This window comes from Triticum aestivum, chromosome 7A, assembly GCF_018294505.1.
Source record: "Triticum aestivum cultivar Chinese Spring chromosome 7A, IWGSC CS RefSeq v2.1, whole genome shotgun sequence".
NCBI lineage: Eukaryota > Viridiplantae > Streptophyta > Magnoliopsida > Poales > Poaceae > Triticum > Triticum aestivum.
In genome coordinates this window covers 77,380,007-77,400,029 of record NC_057812.1, presented here as the reverse complement: position 1 = coordinate 77,400,029, position 20,023 = coordinate 77,380,007, and the positions used below count along the sequence as shown (strand labels likewise).

The 20,023-nt window shown below is 45.9% G+C and overlaps 1 protein-coding gene across 1 annotated transcript; it reads right to left on the bottom strand.

Moving 5' to 3' along the window:
- Window positions 1-4,762: 4,762 nt before the first annotated feature.
- LOC123153051 (non-specific lipid-transfer protein A) lies at window positions 4,763-5,508 on the bottom strand. The gene is made up of 2 exons (XM_044572365.1): window positions 5,168-5,508; window positions 4,763-5,047 (listed from the first exon to the last, which is right to left on the bottom strand). Exons 1-2 carry the CDS (start codon window positions 5,506-5,508, stop codon window positions 5,029-5,031), a joined length of 360 nt encoding a protein of 119 aa, XP_044428300.1. The 3' UTR covers window positions 4,763-5,028.
- Window positions 5,509-20,023: the final 14,515 nt, after the last annotated feature.

Below are 20,023 nucleotides of genomic sequence, written 5' to 3'. Positions count from 1 at the left end.
TCGGACTCTGTCTTGGTGATGTCCTCGTCCGACGTGTGTGCATAGGCGTCAAGGAACCGCTCGTCATCGGAGTCCAGGAGGACGCATATCTTAGCGCGATGTTGTATTTAGCTACCGCCCTCCGCGTTCGCTTGTCCTCGCGATAGGCGGCTCGCTCCTCCCTCCTCTTTGCCCTCTTCGTCCTCCTCTAGGTGAAGAACTGTTCCTCGTTGGTATCTTCCGGGAAGCGATGGCTCCACAGCGCTAGGCTTGCTCGTTCATCTCGGCCAGCCTGAGACGACGCTCCCGTCTCCGTTGCTTGCGACGATCCTCGTCGGTGAGAAGCTGTGGGAAAGGCGTCAACTCCTGTGCCTGCTCCCGCGTCGCCACATCGGCGAAGTTCATGTCTTGACGGGACCGCAGGAGATGCCACGCCGCAGCGTCGTACACGTGGGCGCTCTGTTGGGCGGTGTCGAAGGTTCCGAGGGGGAGGTGCATGCCGCCGCCCGACCGAATCTCGACGGAATAGGTGCCGAACGGACGCATGCGGACGCCGCGGTAGCCCGAAGCTCCCCGACGGCGAGGCAGCATAGTGGCGCGGTGGTGGCGTGTCGGCGGCAAAGGGCGATGGAGAGATGGAGAGAGCGGCAGATGGCGCTGCAATTTATAGGCGCGCCGGACGCGGCGCGCTAAATGTAGCACGTGAGCTGCCGCCTTTTTCCCGTGCACGCTAGTTTTCCGCCACCGCTGGAGCGCGCGAAAACGTTCCGCGCATGCTAAAAAGCCAATTTACCGCACGCGTCTTTTAACGCGGCTGTTGAAAATGCTCTAACCATCCAACTATAGATTGGTTCGCCGTTACAGTTGGATTGGATGACGATGTGTTGTATGTTTGACTATGCAGGGGCGGAAAAGAAAAAGAAAAACTGTACAGGTCAGCTGGTCGTGGTCGATGGTACCTTCGTATTTTTTCTGTACAAGATCGCCGCGTTGTCAGATCTAATTTAGAAATCGATTTCGAAGTTTGGTTGGGGCAACTCCTTGATTCTGATTTCGAAATCTCGACGCCCCGCTTCTGAATCATGCGGTTAGGAGGTCGTCGACCTTATCTTGTAGCCGCATTGGTGCGCACCTGCCTCGATCGGACGCAGTCATCAGCCATGACATGCCATTACATTTGAGATCACGGCAAGTTAATATAGTGTGGCTAGGCAACTTGGGCGTTGGCTTGGCACAATGTCAGACTGCTTCACAACAAAGCAAGGAGACGAACATTAGCCTGCTTTATCAGAAAGAAATCACATGCTACTTCCTCCGTCTGAAAAAAAAATTGTCCCAAACATGTCTCTTAAATGAATATATCTAACACTAATTTGGTGCTAGATACATCCATTTGAGGGACAAACTTTTTCAGACGGAAATAGTACTATTTATCACTCCTATTTAGTTACACGGCGGCTCTCGCTCAACGGATCAAAGGTACGCCGGGGATAACACGCTGATGACTCCCAATAGCTCTTATCGACAAAGTCGTTTGGCACCTCGATGTCGACTAGTTACATGGCGATGAAATTTCTGTCCACATCTTATCCAGGAGGACGACTCGACTAGATTTCTTTAGGAGAGGTATGGGACATGCTAGGGGTAAGTTTGACTGAAAATTAAATTTGGATCAGTCGATCTGTTTCTAGCCGTTGGATGCGAAATGAGTGGCCAGATTGTTTTGTTCTACCTCCTGCATCATCTATTGTTCATCTTCTTCCTTGAAACCTGAAACCGCCACACGTGCCGCCGGCCTAACCACTGCCCTCCGCCACCCTGGGCTGTCGGCGCTCTCGCGCCAACCCGGCTGCCCCGCCCTCGCCTCAATCGCCGCCCACCGTCGTGCTTCCTCTGACCACGGCCATCCCTCTAACCCCGGCAGACCTCCAACTCCGACGCCGACGAACTTGCAACCTCTCCACCCCTAAGATGGACGATGAGGCTGCTGCCCCCTCTGCACCCGTTGCACCCCTAAGATAGACGAGGAGGCTACTCCGTCGCGACTGCTGCTGCCTCAGCCGGCGGCCTCGGTGCTCCTCCATGGCCGCTGCTTCCTCTCTACCGAAACGACTGACACAAATTCAAATTTCAGGCGACTGATGTTGAGTAAACCTAGAGAATTATATATAGAACTCAAAGAGATATGCACGCCGCGCACGTCTCATACCCTACGCCTTGTGTGTCCCGCGCAAGGGTGATTAGCTAGGGATCTCACGCCTCCCATCGGCGTCACCAGAAACCAACTTTGCCTTCTATGGCCTTAAGGCCATGGAGGCGCAGTGGATTCTGGCCCTTGCCGGTGAGAGGACTCCTGCTCCGTTTTTATGTGTTTACCCCCATTTCTTTAGGTTTATGTCCTGCTCTGCAAGACGAGACGACATCGGCTCCTTAAAGTTGGAATAAGTTTCTCCTCGCCTACCCCTCGTTCTGGTGATGCGTCTAGCGCAATTAGAGTGCACGTGGAGGTATTTCTCCGGCGGATCTCACATGATTCGGTTGGTGTTTGTCTTTGATGCATCCCTTTGATCCGGTATTTGTTTGTTTATGTTCGTGTGTCTTCAGGTTGGACCCTTCCGGTCTATGCATCTCTTCATCGGCGGCGACGATTGCTGTTCTGGTGTGATGGTCCTATTGGGCCTCGGTACGGCAACTTTCTGATTGTGGACTACAATAAGATTTGCCCGACTCCGCTGAGGGATCGACGATGATGGAGGCACGCCTTCAGCTCGCTCAAATGCTTTGTAGTCATTGCTAGATGGTCTATGAACCTAGATTTTTTTTACTTCTAGTGTTTTTTTGTAAAATATTGACAGATGATGAATAGATCAAAAGTTTTTCCAACAAAAAGAAAGATATGCGCGAGAATAAAATTGGAGCATATTAATCGAGCAATTGGGATCCTATTCCGAGGTGTTGGATGAGACCACCTATTTGACGCCCATTGGCATCAAATAGGAGAAGCTCCACCTGAAAACCAGCTTAAATGGGCTGGCCCAGTCTGTCGCGATTGGATTTTCAGTTTTTTTCCTCCTTCGTTCATTAATCTGTTTTTCTAAAAATACTGCTGTTGTTTTTTACGGATCTAGATATTTAAAAAACTTATTAAAACTAACAATATATTTATAAATTATTCAATATTTGTTTTGATAAAAGTTTTGTGTATGTTAAAATACAATTTTTTTCACATTTTGTGTTTTTTCATTTTTATCTTCGCTTTTATTATTTTGTTTTATTTATTAATCCACAAACTTATTTCGTATCTTTCTAATTTTTATTTTACTTTTCCCTAGTTTGTAGTCCACAACATTTTTTTCAGAAAATATTTTTAGTTAACAATACATCGCCTAGCATATGCAATGAACACTTTTTAAACCAGGGGAGCATTTTTCAAAATCCAAGATTTTTAAAAAAAAATTACAGTATTTTTAAATTAGGGATTTTGATTCATGAACATTTTATACTTGTGGATAGTTTTAGAATTTCGGGATATTTCTTAATTTTCGTAATCTTTTTCAATTTTAGAAATGAAATAAACCGGTGGACAATTTGTTGGATTTTTGAATATTATTATTAAAATTAAGGTTATTTTTGAAGTTTGAAAGCGTTTTTTAGTTTACAAATACTTTCTAAAACATGTCAAATTCTTTTTATGTAATAAAAAATTATGTCAAAAAATAGTAATGGCCTGCCCAAGAAGCGCTTCTGACAAATTGCTTGGATACATTAGTCGGCAGTAACAATTATTTCAAACAAGGGAACAATTAATTACTCCCTCCGTCCCATAATATAATAGCGTCTTATATTGTGGGACGGAGGGAGTAGAAGATGCCCCTTGAGTGAGCTTTCATGAGGCGTTCTTGAGTGGGCGGGGGAGTAGTCTTACGAGGACACATGTCGTATGCGGAGCGCATGTTGAGTGGTTGCCTGTTACATTTTTCTCTTAGTTTTTGCTCTATTTTCTTTGTTTTCATTTTTTTCCTTGTAATCCCTGATTCGTCTTGGCCATTTTAGGTTTTTGGGTTTCTGCTGTTTTTTCTTTTTCTTTGGTTTTCCTTTTTTGGAAGGACAAGTAGGCTGCACTTCCAAAAAAAAAAAAACCTTAGGCTGCACAGAGCCTAAATATTTCGAGGCTCATATCGCCTGGACTGTGCACCATCTGTTCTCCGCTTCTGACATGCATGCAGCAATGAAACACCGGCAATATTTTCAGACATAATTAGCGAAGGACAAAGCTGCAAATGACGTGACATTTTCTGTCCATAGAATGAGAATAATCACGAGCGTTTATTTAATGGCAATCAATATGTAGCGTTTTGGACTGAGCCCTCTTTTGGACTTCCGGAGCTGTACCTAGCGATTGCATTAACGTTGAAGTCATATTCAACGAAAGCAAATCTGCCAAGCTAAGTTGCCGTCAATCACGAGTCAAGTAGGGAAAGAGACTTCTTAACAGTATCCTCCAATGTGTTTGAGAGAAGGCAAATGATTTTCCTCTAAAAATTGCCCGAGAGGGAGCTAATTACTAGTACTTCCTCCGTCACAAATATAATACTAGTATATTTTAGATATTTCAATATTTACTACATACAGACCAAACTGAGTGAACAAACAACCTAAAACGTGTTTACATACATCCGATCCATAGAAAAGTTAGAACATCTTATATTTGTGAATGGATGGAGTATTTTTCAAAAAAATTACGATGAACTTTAATATATTAATAATATGGATAAGATACAGATTACAGTTTAATATATTAATAATATGGATAAGATACAAATTACACGTGGACTTAAGTTTCTAAATATTGTTTCAAAGTAAACAGCTCCTGCTTGCAATGATCTTTATTCCAAAAATCATTACTAGCTAGATTATTCTTCTGTTTACTCTTTGTGAAATTGAAGAAGGAAAAAAGAAAAGAAAGAGAAACGTAAATATGCCCACCACAAGTCTTGCAAGTCATCTTATTCGATGCTCTTTGTTGGGCGCCATGATTAAGCCGACTTCTCAATCAGCTCTCGGAATCCTGAAAAGGGACTAAGCATTTTTATCTATTCACCTTTTGGAAAACAAATTACGAACAAGGCTATTGAAGCATCTGGCACGAACAAAGTTTGGAGCACGCATGTTTTCTCGAGGTACGTACCGATAGCAGTCGAAGTCGTGGGCGGTCGGGAGGAAGGAGATGCGGACGCTGCACCTGGCGGGGAGCGTGGCGGCGCGGCGGGTGAGCACCTTGCCGGCGGCGACCATCTCCTTGTGGATGCACGCGCAGAGGGCGCGCCGCCGGTCAAAGGTCGGCGCCATGTCCTTGATGTCGGCGAGCCCCCTGCAGCAGCGCGGCGAGAGCTTGTCCTCCACGCCGGCGACGTAGCCGGTGCAGTCGCCGAACGCCGTCTGGGCGACGGCGCAGTCGTTGTCCGCCGTCCCCGCCTCCGCGCCGTGCAGGCCGCCGAGCATGAAGAATAGCGACACTACTATTGTCATGATCCCAAAAGTAAATTCCCCGAAGAAAGTTACTCAATTCAGACCGATCAGTTTATGCAACTAGATAATACCCCGCACGTTGCTGCGGAATAGATTGTAATATATACTAAAAGGAATTGATATTATGAAACTTGATTTTTTGAATTTAATATGAAAACTAAAATCGAATGTACAGATGATTTATTATATGATTGTTGTTTATATTTAACAAAAGTGTCATTTTTTCATGCATGGTACATATGCTTTAGAATTGGCAAAAAATAATGAGGAAAACAAATTATCCATCCACTAAGTTAATCGATGATTTTTATGGAAACATGTCGTTAGCATTTCAGGCTTATTTTTTGCCTTTGGCGGCTTGAATGTGACGCCCCTGATTCAATCGTACACTAATCATACACGTAAACGTGTATGATCAAGATCAGAGACTCATGGAAAGTTATCACAACACAACTCTATAAATAAAATAAGTCATACAAGCATCATATTACAAGCCAGGGGCCTCAAGGGCTCAAATACAAGAGCACGATCATAGACGAGTCAGCGGAATCAACAATATCTGAGTACAGACATAAGTTAAACAAGTTTGCCTTAAGAGGCTAGCACAAACTGGGATACAGATTGAAAGAGGCGCAGGCCTCCTGCCTGGGATCATCCTAAACTACTCTTGGTCGTCGTCAGCGGGCTACACGTAGTAGTAGGCACCTCCCGAGTAGTAGTAGTCGTCATCGACAGTGTCGACTGGCTCCTGGGCTCCATCGTTTGGTCGCGGCAATCGGGTATAGGAAGGGGGAAAAGGGGGACAAACCAACCGTGATTACTCATCCAAAGTACTCGCAAGCAAGGAGCTACACTACATATGTACGCATTGGTATCAAATGGAATAAGGCTATCATATGTGGACTGCACTGCAGAATGTCGGAATAAGAGGGGGATAGCTAGTCCTATCGAAGAATACGCTTCTGGCCACCTCCATCTTGCAGCATGTAGAAGAGAGAAGAAGGTAAATCCACCAAGTAGCATCGTGTAGCATAATCCTACCCGGCGATCCTCTCCTCGTAGCCCTGTTAGAGAGTGACCACCGGGTTGTATCTGGCACTTGAAAGGGTGTGTTTTATTAAGTATCAGGTTCTAGTTGTCATAAGGTCAAGGTACAACTCCAAGTCATCCTGTTACCGAAGATCACGACTATTCAAATAGATTACCTTCCCTGCAGGGGTGCAGCACATTCCCAACACGCTCGATCCCCTTTGTCCAGACACACTTTTCTAGGTCATGCCCTGCCTCGGAAGATCAACACGTCGCATCCCCACCTAGGCATAACAGAGAGGTCAGCACGCCGGTCTAAATCCTATGCGTGCAGGGGTCTGGGCCCATCGCCCATTGCACACCTGCATGTTGCGTCGGCGGCCGGAGAGCAGACCTAGCAACCTCCATTACAAAGGAAGTTGCGCTACGCGGTCCAACCCAGCGCGCACCGCTCAGCCGTTGACGCCATGAAGGCTTCGGCTAATACCACGACGTCGAGTGCCCATAACTGTTCCCGCGTAGTTGGTTAGTGCGTATAGGCCAGTAGCCAGACTCAGATCAAATACCAAGATATCGTTAAGCGTGTTAAGTATCCGCGAACGCCGACCAGGGCCAGGCCCACCTCTCTCCTAGGTGGTCTCAACCTGCCCTGTCGTTCCGCCTCAAAGTAACAGTCGGGGGCCGTCGGGAACTCAGGCCCACCACTACCTGGATGGAGCCACCTGCCCCTTCAGCCCCCACATCAGAATCACCTGCGGGTACTCAACGAGCCGACCCGACTTTAGTCACCACATGTATAGTATGTATAAATGTATAAGTATTTACCCGTGATCACCTCCCGAGTGATCACGGCCCGATAGTATAGCATGGCAGACGAACAAGAATGTAGGGCCACTGATGAAGTGCTAGCAACCTATACTAAGCATGTAGGATTGCAGGTAAGGTATCAACAGTTGTAGCAACAATGACAGGCTATGCAACAGAATATAATTAACGGAAAGCAAAAACATGCTACACTACTCTAATGCAAGCAATAGAGAAGAATAGGCGGTATCTGGTGATCAAGGGGGGGGGGGGCTTGCCTGGTTGCTCTGGCAAGAGAGAGGGGTCGTCAACACTGTAGTCGTACTGGGTAGCAGCGGCGTCGGTCTCGGTGTCTAGCGAGAGAAGAGGGGGAAGAAACAATAAATATTAAGCAAACAGATGCATAGCAATGCATGACATGACACGTATCGGTGCTAGGGGTGCCCTAACGCGGTATGAGGTGGTACCGGTGAAGGGAGGAAACATCCCGAAAATATCCCCGGTGTTTCGCATTTTCGGACAGATGAATCGGAGAGGAAAAATTGAGTGTTCGCTATGCTAGGGGTGCGTGGTGGACGAACAGGCTACATATCCGAATTCGTCTCATCGTTCTGAGCAATTTTCATGTACAAAGTTTTTCCATCCAAGCTACGGTTTATTTTATATTGATTTTAAAAGATTTAAATCAATTTTAGCATTTATTTAATTATTTTAATCCAACATTATGCAGAACAGTGCACGCTGACGTCAGCATGATGTCAGTATGATGTCAGCAGTCAATAGGGGGTTGACTGGGTCAAACTGACGTGTGGGTTTCGTCTGTCATTGACACATCACCCTAACTAACAGATTAGTTAGGTTAATTAGATATTTAGGTTAATCAAGTTTAATTAGTTTAACTAAACATGCTTAATTAACTTATTTATTTATTTATTTATTTATTTAATTATTTTTATTTATTATTTTTATTTATTCTTTTTTTATAAACCGTTCTGTGGGGTGGGGCCCCACATGTCATAGGGCCAGCGGGGCCTAATGGGCACACAAGCGTTGTAGACGCCCGACCTGGGCAACGACCCGCGGGAGTGGAGGGGTGCCGATGCAGCGCGGGCGCCGGGCGCCGGAGATGGCCGCGGCGAGGCCACGGCGGGGCGGCGGCCCAACGAGCCGGAGGTGGGGCGGAGCAGGACGGCGCGTCAGCGGCCGTAGTGGCGGGTGGAACCGGCGCGGCCACGGCGCGGTTCGGTGGCCGGGCGCAGCGGCGACAGCGATGGCAGAGCAGGCGACCGCAGGAGGCACGAAGGCGAGTGCGAGGCCACGACAAGACTGGCGGCGCGCGCAGCAGGGGGCGACGGGCGCGGTCGGGCGGTGGACCGGAGCAGGGCGAGACCAGCGCGCGGCAGCAGCAGGAGCCGGCCACGGCGGGCGACCCAGGCAGTGGCGGGGGTGCGTGCGCAGCCGCGGGGCGCGGTGAGCGTGCCAAGGGGGAAGAAGGGAGCGACCACGCAGCGGGGCAGCGGCGATGCGACGCGTTGAGGGAGAGAGGAGGAGAGGGAGGGGTGCGGCTCACGGAGGGCATAGGGATTGTGGCAGCGGTGCGCGAGGTGGATGACGGGGACGACAGCGAAGAGAAGAAGCAGGCCGGTGGGGGAGCGCTCCGGGCGGCGGCGGCGTCCTGGCGCGGGGGCAGCGACCTCCTCCCCGATCCCGATCCAATCGGGGAGAGAGGGGGCAGATATTTTTGTGGGGGGAGGGGAGGTGGGGTGTCGGTGGAGTGGGTTACAGGGGGTGAGGGGATAAGGAGTGGGGGTGGGTGGCCGGCTGGGCCTGGTGGGTTGGCCCGGTTGGGCCACGGCCCAGGGGGTTTTCTTCCTCTCTTTTCTTTTTAGTTTAGTTTTCTGTTTTTCTGTTTTCTCCTTTTCTTTTATTTATTACCCTTTTCTGTTTTAGCTTAGTTTTCTTTTATTTTTGATTTAGCAAAATACCAAAATGGTACCTACTTTGACGTTACCAAATATGCCACTGCCACATTAACTAGCTACGTAAAATAAAATAGTTTTGTAATTATTTATTATTTAACAGTATTTAAATAATAGTTTTTGCTACTGTTTTATTTATCTTATAACATCTAAACATTTTATAAAAGTAGGGTTTCTTCACCATAACTGCCTATGCAATAGTTGTCACAACCCGAACATTTTAGTTTTAACATTTGAAATTTTTTGTTGTTTGCCTTGATTTTGAATTTCAATTTGAATCGGTTTCTAATCAATGCGAGTTTATCATTAGTAACCGAGGTGATGTGGCATCATTACGAGGGGGTTACTGTAGCTTAATTACCCGGGCGTCACAATCTCCTCCACTACAAGAAATCTCGTTCCAAGATTTAAGAGGTAGTGAAAGGGGGGAGGTCTGGTAACGAATCTAGCGGGTCTTCTCATCCTGGCTTGCTCTTCTTGAAGAGGCCGGTCCAATACATTGATGTCTTCATTTCTCTGCTTCAGGTCATCATGATGAAGTCGGCATCCTTTCTTCAGGAACTCCATCGTACTTCTGAAAGAATAAAGGGTGGGCATTCCGGGAGAACAAACCTATGCAAGGTCGACTATCTAGTCGACAACATTAGGGAAGGTGGCGGATACCGGATAGTAACTCTTGAATTAAAACTTAAGAAAATATTGAGAACAAAGTAAGAAGGCGCAAAATAGAAGTTTGAAGTGCATAGGCATTCGTTCGTTGCCTAATATGAAGGGTGACAGGGGTTCAGAGCAATGGGAATAAGTATTGCGTCTGATACCATAATAGATCACTAAGCAGGTGGCCCGTGAATTACATACGAAGTCAAGCGCTAGAAATAACTTTGACAATAGGTTGTACATGAGAGTCAGGTTTCGATCCTGTGGAACTGTGGGTTATGGGTCCACCATGTGGGTTAAAAGTATGAAGGGTGATGACATCTTGCACGATCATGTGAGCAAGGCATGTTAGAGGATAGTCTGTCGGTTATGTCGGCAACAACATCGGTACCAAGGGAGAGGGACGAAGGGAACCATTCTCCTGCTCGTTGAACGAGGCGGGCCAATAGGCAAAGTTCTCGTCCATCGGTGGCTACCGGAATGATATCAACAATAGTAACAGGTTCTTACTGACAGAGTTATACACCGAGGTGTTTGCACAAGCAAGGAATTATTACTGCTTTTATCATATAGATCACAGTAAGGGTTTAAACAAACCAATGGAAAGGGAAAAGTGTCTATCAAATTTAATCGGAACAATGGAAAGAAAAATGTGTTTAAACACATATTTCGGGGCTATATCCTTCCCAAGGTCAACCAGAGCATGATATCCATGATAGGATATAACATAGAAAACCATTTAGGTAAGGGGGAGGGCGTTCATGACATTACCCAAGCAACAGTGTTTGGATAACTAGGCAAGAAACATTTAGCTTTGGGCTTCAAATGTTTTTATTGAAAATCGAAGTACCACAGACATGCTTCGAGATAGCACTGACATGGTCTTCAAGCAAAGTTTAGACCTTGGAAACACAAAGGATCCATCAGGATAACTTATTAAACAAGGCATTCAAATTCTTCATGGAAAAATGGTTCTCCTTGCTAAAAAGGAAATTATAACAATAGGTTCTCCGGTCAGGTGTGCTAGGCATGACATCACCTTACCGAGTCATATAAAGACCAATGTTATAACTCTTGTAAATATGTTCCCACCATCATATCTGACCGAGATTCAGATCTGATTGGTGTCAGGATACCTTAGACTCAGGATGCTTGAGAAGAAAAGGTGCAAAACAAATTGACGAGATGACATTGTAAGATTCTCGGGAAATGTACTATGGAAGGGAGTTCCAGAACAAGAGCTCATCATTAAACCAATGAAGGGATAAGGAGGTAGTTGATGAACTCAGTGACAATTCATCGAGATTTTGAAAGGATGGGTTTCCACAATTATGTGAACAAGGAGATAACATTTGTCAGATCAAGTGATATAATGATGTATGCTCGAGGAAAGCATACACAATTGAACATTGATTGAAAGGTGCACCCGAAAGATGGGCTTAGGTAGCATGATCAACGTTAGAATGGTGGTTCAACAACCAATAGTCTAAGAACGAACTATCGACCATCAACTTCAAAGCAATAGGGTTGTTAGAAGTACAAAATCCACCAGTACCGTTCACTTGTTGGAATCCCGATTAGAATCAACACGGGGACCAAGAAGGGAAGGTTATGGTTAGAAGTATTACTTGCATCAATAATTCATAAGAGGTGGTGAAAGTCTCATGACATTCTTGACAAGACAGATGGTAATACTCTAAGGTAAAGAAGAACAATTGTTGGATATCACGTAACTCAAGGTACAACACAAAACAAGAACAAGTTTTGTGTTGGAGGGAATGCAATAATGTTGTCGATGTTAACCCAAATCATCGAGGAGGCAAGCATGGAATTTCTCATCAGGAACTCAATGTACGTCTCGGAAGAAGTTAAAATGTTGACGATGATCATGACACATTTATCGAGAGGTTTCAAGAAGATGTAATTGATCGGCGAAGACATCACATCAAGGGAATGGTGAAGTAAAAGGTTACTACAACCATAGATAAGATGCCATCTCAGAATTCGGGGTTGTCTCTCAAGACAAACAATATGATGCTCAAAGTTTGATGTAAGCTTAGAGCACTATCGGGATTGTGTCCCGGGGATGAAGGACGTAGGTAGAATGGTCAAGCAGTCAGCCTGACGATGATGATGTAGTCAATCCGTTGGGAATGACATGATCAAGTGCAAACTCGTAAGCAATGAAGATTACTAAAAGTTGTCGAATCGCAGTGCAGACTCGATCCACTATTCGGTGTTCTCGGTTGACGACAACCCAGAACTCGTGGAGTGACTATGACAGGGAAAGGTATTACTCCATTACAAATTCATAAGATGTAGTGCAATGGCATGATATCCTCGAGATACCAGGTGGATAATACTCGAAGGCATATCAAATTAAAGGTTGAAGTGGGGTGTTGATCTATAGAAGACAAGCGCTTTAAATTGTCAGAGAAATGGAATCAAAGGAAGAAATTATGGTCGGAACCACAATCATAAATGATCAAACCATGGATAAAAGATGAACTCATAACAAGGGGGTAATTATTTTCACGAGCAGCTTCCATGATAACTTCTACATCGTGTCCATGGGCATGAACGCAAAGTTCAAGGTCGACTCCCACTTCTCCAATGCATAACCTTTCATTCACTCCTCAAAATAAAAATGATTTCAGTGTCAAAACCTACCCGGTGAATTACCAGAGGAGTATGACCCGTGAAAACTTTTGGGTTCACACAGATTATGGAAAGCATAGGTTCAACCCATCGGGGCATCTTAGGACATATACCATGAACTTTAAGGTCAACTAACACGTGCTTGAAGCAGAGCATGGTTGACAAGGCATAGGATATAACTTGCCAAAGGCAGAAAACATAATTTACCAAAGGCATTATGTATCAGGGGAGAAACTCTCAAGGTTATTGGAAATGAAGGACACAGTTGGATAATAACCAAGCAAATGGTCTCGCGGACCACAAGGAACCTGGTGTGAGTATCAGTACTCAATCAGAAGGGAAACCAATGCAAGGTATCAGATTATAGAAACCATTAACTAATTCAAAGCTCAAACGCAAATGATTATGATTGCCAAATCAAGGGATCAGAAGAAAACACTTTGATTAAGAATGGACAAGCTGAATAGACTTAGGGGTATATTCGACGACAACTTGATTGGTCGAGGATCAGCTCATGTTCAAATTGACACTGAGTCGGAAGGATGAATTCTAGGACTCGACTGAGGAATGCGAGCATTCGCATCTTATTGAATCAATGGACTCAAAAGGATAGTGGCAAAGGATGCCAATAAGATTACACTACTTAGGGGATTAACCAAAATGCAAGCAAGCAAGAATTTCAAGAGCAATAAGCTGTTGAGGATTTTCGGAAGATCGAATAGTATTTTGAAGACCTTTGTGAATTACTTGAATCAATTGGGGATGAGCAGATACTCGATAAGTGCGAGAAACTATTTGTAGGGGTATTCAGGGGGCAAAGAACTACAAGGCAGTAGGCACAAGTATTCTCGAGGTATCTCCTAATAACAAGATCAATTGTGAGTAAAAGTAAGAACGACATGTGTAAGTATTTATCCATAGGGATATTTCGGTGGTAGGGAATTGCAAAAGCAACGGGGACAAGTCTCGAGAAAACATGGAGATTATCTTCGGGATCTTCTGATGCAGCAGGCGACCATCAGTAATAAGGGGCTCTCCGGATGGAAGTGACCACGAGATCCTAATGTTAGAGTTAGTAAAATTCGTTTAACCCGAGTAGAAAAAGTTTAGAGTCCCAGAGTAAAGGCCGAGGAGTAAAAGATCCTAATACCACCCAAATGGCGACGTGGGCCCGTAAGGCACACAGCCATGCTAGTAAAAAGTTTTGTAATGTCTAGACTCGACTTCGGCCAAGGAGTGTGGAAGGGGGATTCCTACAGGCAGTCGGCTCTGATACCAACTTGTGATGCCCCTGATTCAATCGTACACTAATCATACACGCAAACATGTACGATCAAAATCAGGGACTCATGGGAAGATATCACAACACAACTCTACAAATAAAATAAGCCATACAAGCATCATATTACAAGCCAGGGGCCTCGAGGGCTCGAATACAAGAGCTCGATCATAGACGAGTCAGCGGAAGCAACAATATCTGAGTACAGACATAAGTTAAACAAGTTTGCCTTAAGAAGGCTAGCACAAACTGGGATACAGATCGAAAGAGGCGCAGGCCTCCTGCCTGGGATCCTCCTAAACTACTCCTGGTCATCATCAGCGGGCTGCACGTAGTAGTAGGCACCTCCCGAGTAGTAGTAGTCGTCATCGACAGTGGCGTCTGGCTCCTGGGCTCCATCGTCTGGTCACAGCAATCGGGTATAGGAAGGGGAAAAAGGGGGAGCAAAACAACCGTGAGTACTCATCCAAAGTACTCGCAAGCAAGGAGCTACACTACATATGTATGCATTGGTATCAAATGGAATAAGGCTATCATATGTGGACTGAACTGCAGAATGCCGGAATAATAGGGGGATAGCTAGTCCTATCGAAGACTACGCTTCTGGCCACCTCCATCTTGCAGCATGTAGAAGAGAGAAGAAGGTAAGTCCACCAAGTAGCATCGTGTAGCATAATCCTACCCGGCGATCCTCTCCTCATCGCCCTGTTAGAGAGAGACCATCGGGTTGTATCTGGCACTTGGAAGGGTGTGTTCTATTAAGTATCCGGTTCTAGTTGTCATAAGGTCAAGGTACAACTCCAAGTCGTCCTGTTACCGAAGATCACAGCTATTCGAATAGATTAATTTCCCTGCAGGGGTGCACCACATTTCCCGACACGCTCGATCCCCTTTGTCCGGACACACTTTTCTGGGTCATGCCCGGCCTCGGAATATCAACACGTCGCAGCCCCACCTAGGCACAACAGAGAGGCCAGCACGCCGGTCTAAATCCTATGCGCGTAGGGGTCTGGGCCCATCGCCCATTGCACACCTGCACGTTGCGTGGGAGGCCGGAGAGCAGACCTAGCAACCTCCATTACAAAGGAAGTTGCATTACACGGTCCAACCCGGCGCGCGCCGCTCAGTCGCTGATGTCACGAAGGCTTCGGCTGATACCACGACGTCGAGTGCCCATAACTGTTCCCGCATAGTTGGTTAGTGCGTATAGGCCAGTAGCTAGACTCAGATCAAATACCAAGATCTCGTTAAGCGTGTTAAGTATCCGCGAACACCGATCAGGGCCAGGCCCACCTCTCTCCTAGGTGGTCTCAACCTGCCCTGTCGTTCCACCTCAAAGTAACAGTCGGGGGCCGTCGAGAACTCAGGCCCACCACTACCTGGATGAAGCCACCTACCCCTTCAGCCCCCACATCAGAATCACCTGCGGGTACTCAACGGTCCGACCCGACTTTAGTCACCACATGTATAGTGTGTATAAATGTATAAGTATTTACCTGTGATCACCTCCCGAGTGATCACGCCCCGATAGTATAGCATGGCAGACGGACAAGAATGTAGGGCCCCTGATGAAGTGCTAGCAACCTATACTAAGCATGTAGGATTGCAGGTAAGGTATCAACAGTTGTAGCAACAATGACAGGCTATGCAACAGAATAGAATTAACGGAAAGCAAAAACATGCTACACTACTCTAATGCAAGCAATAGAGAAGAATAGGCGATATCTGGTGATCAATGGGGGGGGGGCCTTGCCTGGTTGCTCTGGCAAGAGAGAGGGGTCGTCAACACTGTAGTCGTACTGGGTAGCAGCGGCATTGGTCTCGATGTCTAGCGAGAGAAGAGGGGGAAGAAACAATAAATATTAAGCAAACAGATGCATAGCGATGCATGTCATGACAAGTATCGGTGCTAGGGGTGCCCTAACGCGGTATGGGGTGGTACCGGTGAAGGGGGGAAACATCCGGGAAAATATCCCCGGTGTTTCGCGTTTTCAGATAGATGAATCGGAGGGGAAAAGTTGCGTGTTCGCTATGCTAGGGGTGCGTGGTGGATGAACGGGCTGCATATCCGGATTCGTCTCGTCGTTCTGAGCAACTTTCATGCACAAAGTTTTTCCATCCAAGCTACGGTTTATTTTATATTGATTTAAAAAGATTTAAATCATTTTAGCATTTATTTAATTATTTTAATCCAACATTATCCAGAATAGTGCACACTGATGTCAACATGACGTCAACAGTCAACAGGGGGTTGACTGGGTCAAACTAACGTGTGGGTCCCGTCTGTCATTGACACATCACCCTAACTAACAGATTAGTTAGGTTAATTAGATATTTAGGTTAATCAAGTTTAATTAGTTTAACTAAACAGGATTAGTTAAGTTAATTAATTTTTTATTATTTATTTATTTATTATATATATTTTATTCTTTTTAATAAACCGTTCTGTGGGGTGGGGCTCGACATGTCATAGGGCCAGCGGGGCCTAACGGGCACACGGGCGTTGTAGGCGCCCAACCCGGGCGACGACCCGCGGGAGCGGAGGGGTCCCGATGCAGCGCGGGCGCTGGGCGCCGGAGAAGGCCGCGGCGAGGCCACGACGGGGTGGCGGCCCAGCGAGCCGGAGGTGGGGCGGAGCAGGACGGCGCGTCGGCGGCCGCAGTGGTGGGCGGAACCGATGCGGCCACGGCGTGGTTCGGCGGCCGGGCGCAGCAGCGACAACGATGGCAGAGCAGGCGGCCGCAGCAGGCACGAAGGCGAGTGCGAGGACATGGCGGGACTGGCGGCGCGCGCAGCAGGGGGCTAGGGGCGCGGTCGGGTGGTGGACCAGAGCGGGGCGAGACCAGCGCGCGGCAGCAGCAGGAGCCGGCCACGGCGGGCGACCCAGGCAGTGGTGGGGGCGCGTGCGCAGCCGCGGGGCGCGGTGAGCGCGCCAAGGGGGAAGAAGGGAGCGGCCACGCAACGGGGCAGCGGCGATGCGACGCGTTGAGGGAGAGAGGAGGAGAGGGAGGGGCGCGGCTCACGAAGGGCATAGTGATCGTGGCAGCGATGCGCGAGGTGGATGACGGGGACGATGACGAAGAGGAGAAGCAGACCGACGGGGGAGCACTCCTGGCGGCGGTGGCGTCCTGGCGTGGGGGCAGCGACCTCCTCCCCCGATCCCGATCCAATCGGGGAGAGAGGGGGCATATATTTTCGTGGGGGGGGTGGGGGGTGGGGGGGGTGGAAGTGGGGGTGTCGGTGGAGTGGGTTACAGGGGGTGAGGGGATAAGGAGTGGGGTGGGTGGCCGGCTGGGCCTGGTGGGTTGGCCCAGTTGGGCCACGGCCCAGGGGGGTTTTCTTCCTCCCTTTTCTTTTTAGTTTTGTTTTCTGTTTTTCTATTTCCCCTTTTTCTTTTATTTATTATCCTTTTTTGTTTCAGCTTAGTTTCCTTTTATTTTTGATTTAGCAAAATACCAAAATGGTACCTATTTTAACGTTACCAAATATGCCACTGCCACATTAACTAGCTACGTAAACTAAAATAGTTTTGTAATTATTTATTATTTAACAATATTTAAATAATAGTTTTCGCTACTGTTTTATTTATCTTATAACATCTAAACGTTTTATAAAAGTAGGGTTTCTTCACCATAACTGCCTATGCAATAGTTGTCACAACTACGGTCATCACTGGTAAGCATCCCAATTATTGTCATTTCGGGGGTTAACGGATCATAACACATAATAAGTGACTATAGACTTGCAAGATAGGATCAAGAACTCTCATATATTGATGTTAACATAATAGGTTCAGATCTGAAATCATGGCACTCGGGCCCTGGTGACAAGCACTAAGCATAGCAAAGTCATAGCAACATCAATCTCAGAACATAGTGGATACTAGGGATCAAACCCTAACAAAACTAACTCGATTACATGATAAATCTCATCCAACCAATCACCGTCCAGCAAGCCTAGGATGGAATTACTCATGCACGGTGGTGAGCATCATGAAATTGGTGATAGAGGAAGGTTAATGATGACGATGGTGACGGATTCCCCTCTCCGGAGCCCCGAACGAACTCCAGATCAGCCCTCCCGAGGGAGTTTAGGGCTTGGTGGCGGCTCCGTATCGTAAAACACGATGAATCCTTCTCTCTGATTTTTTCTCCCCGAAAGTGAATATATGGAGTCAAAGTTTTTATATATTCCAAAAATAATCTCCGTTGATTTTCAGGTCATTCTGAGAACTTTTATTTCTGCACAAAAATAACACCATGGCAATTTTGCTGAAAACAGCGTCAGTCCGGGTTAGTTCCATTCAAATCATGCAAGTTAGAGTCCAAAACAAGGGCAAAAGTGTTTGGAAAAGTAGATACGTCGGAGATGTATCAACTCCCCCAAGCTTAAACCTTTGCTTGTCCTCAAGCAAGTCAGTTGATAAACTGAAAGTGATAAAGAAAAACTTTTACAAACTCTGTTTGCTCTTGTTGTTCTAAATATGTAAAGCCAACATTCATGTTTTCAGCAAAGATTATGAACTAACCATATTCACAATAACACTTAGGTCTCATGTTTACTCATATCAATGACATAATCAACTAGCGAGCAATAATAATAAATATCGGATGACAACACTTTCTCAAAATAATCATGATATGATATGACAAGATGGTATCTCGCTAGCCCTTTCTGAGACCGCAAAACATAAATGCAGAGCACCTTTAAAGATCAAGGACTGACTAGACATTGTAATTCATGGTAAAAGAGATCCAGTGACAGTCATACTCAATGTAAACTAACAGTAATGGATGCAAATGATAGAGGTGCTCTACAACTGGTGCTTTTAATAAGAGGATGCTGACTCAACATAAAAGTAAATAGATAGGCCCTTCGCAGAGGGAAGCAGGGATTTGTAGAGGTGCCAAATCTTGATTTTGAAATAGATATGAATACTATTTTGAGCGGTATACTTTCATTGTCAACATAACAACCGAGAGATCTCGATATCTTCCATGTTACACACATTATAGGCGGTTCCCAAACAGAATGGTAAAGTTTATACTCCCCCTCCACCAACAAGCATCAATCCATGGCTTGCTCGAAACAATGAGTGCCTCCAACTAACAAGGGTCCCGGGGGAGTTTTGTTTGCGGTTATTTTGATTTGATTTGCATAAAGCATGGGACTGGGCAAACCGGTGACCATCCATTTTCTCGTGAGTGAGGAGCGGAGTCCACTCCTCTTGAGAATAACCCTCCTAGCATGGAAGATACATACATCCCTAGTTGATACATGAGCTATTCGAGCATACAAAACAGAATGTTTATTTGAAGGTTTAGAGTTTGCCACATACAAATTTACTTGGAACGGCAGGTAGATACCATGTATAGGTAGGTTTGGTGGATTCATATGGAACAACTTTGGGGTTTATGGAGTTGGATGCACAAGCAGTATTCCCGCTTAGTACAAGTGAAGGCTAGAAAAAGACTGGGAAGCGACCAGCTAGAGAGCGACAATAGTCATGAACATGCATTAAAATTAATCAACACCGAATGCAAGCATGAGTAGGATATAATGCACCATGAACATAAATATCGTAGAGGCTATGTTGATTTTGTTTCAATTACATGCGTGAACATGTGCCAAGTCAAGCCACTCGAATCGTTCAAAAGAGGATACGACCCTATCATACCACATCACAACCATTTTAATAGCATGTTGGCACGCAAGGTAAACCATTATAAGCTCCTAGCTAATTAAGCATGGCATATGCAACTACAATCTCTAATTGTCATTGCAAACATGTTTCTTTCATAATAGGCTGAATCAAGAACGATGAACTAATCATATTTACAAAACAAGAGAGGTCGAGTTCATACCAGCTTTTCTCATCTCAATAAGTCCATCTTATAATCATCATTATTGCCTTTCACTTGCATGATCAAATAGTGTGGTAATAATAATAGTGCACGTGCATTGGACTAAGCTGGAATCTGCAAGCATTCAATTCAAGAGAGAAGACAAGGTAATATGGGCTCTTTGTTAGATCAACAATAATGCATATGAGAGCCACTCAACATTTTCATTATGGTCTTCTCCTCTCGACCCCCAAAGAAAAGAAACA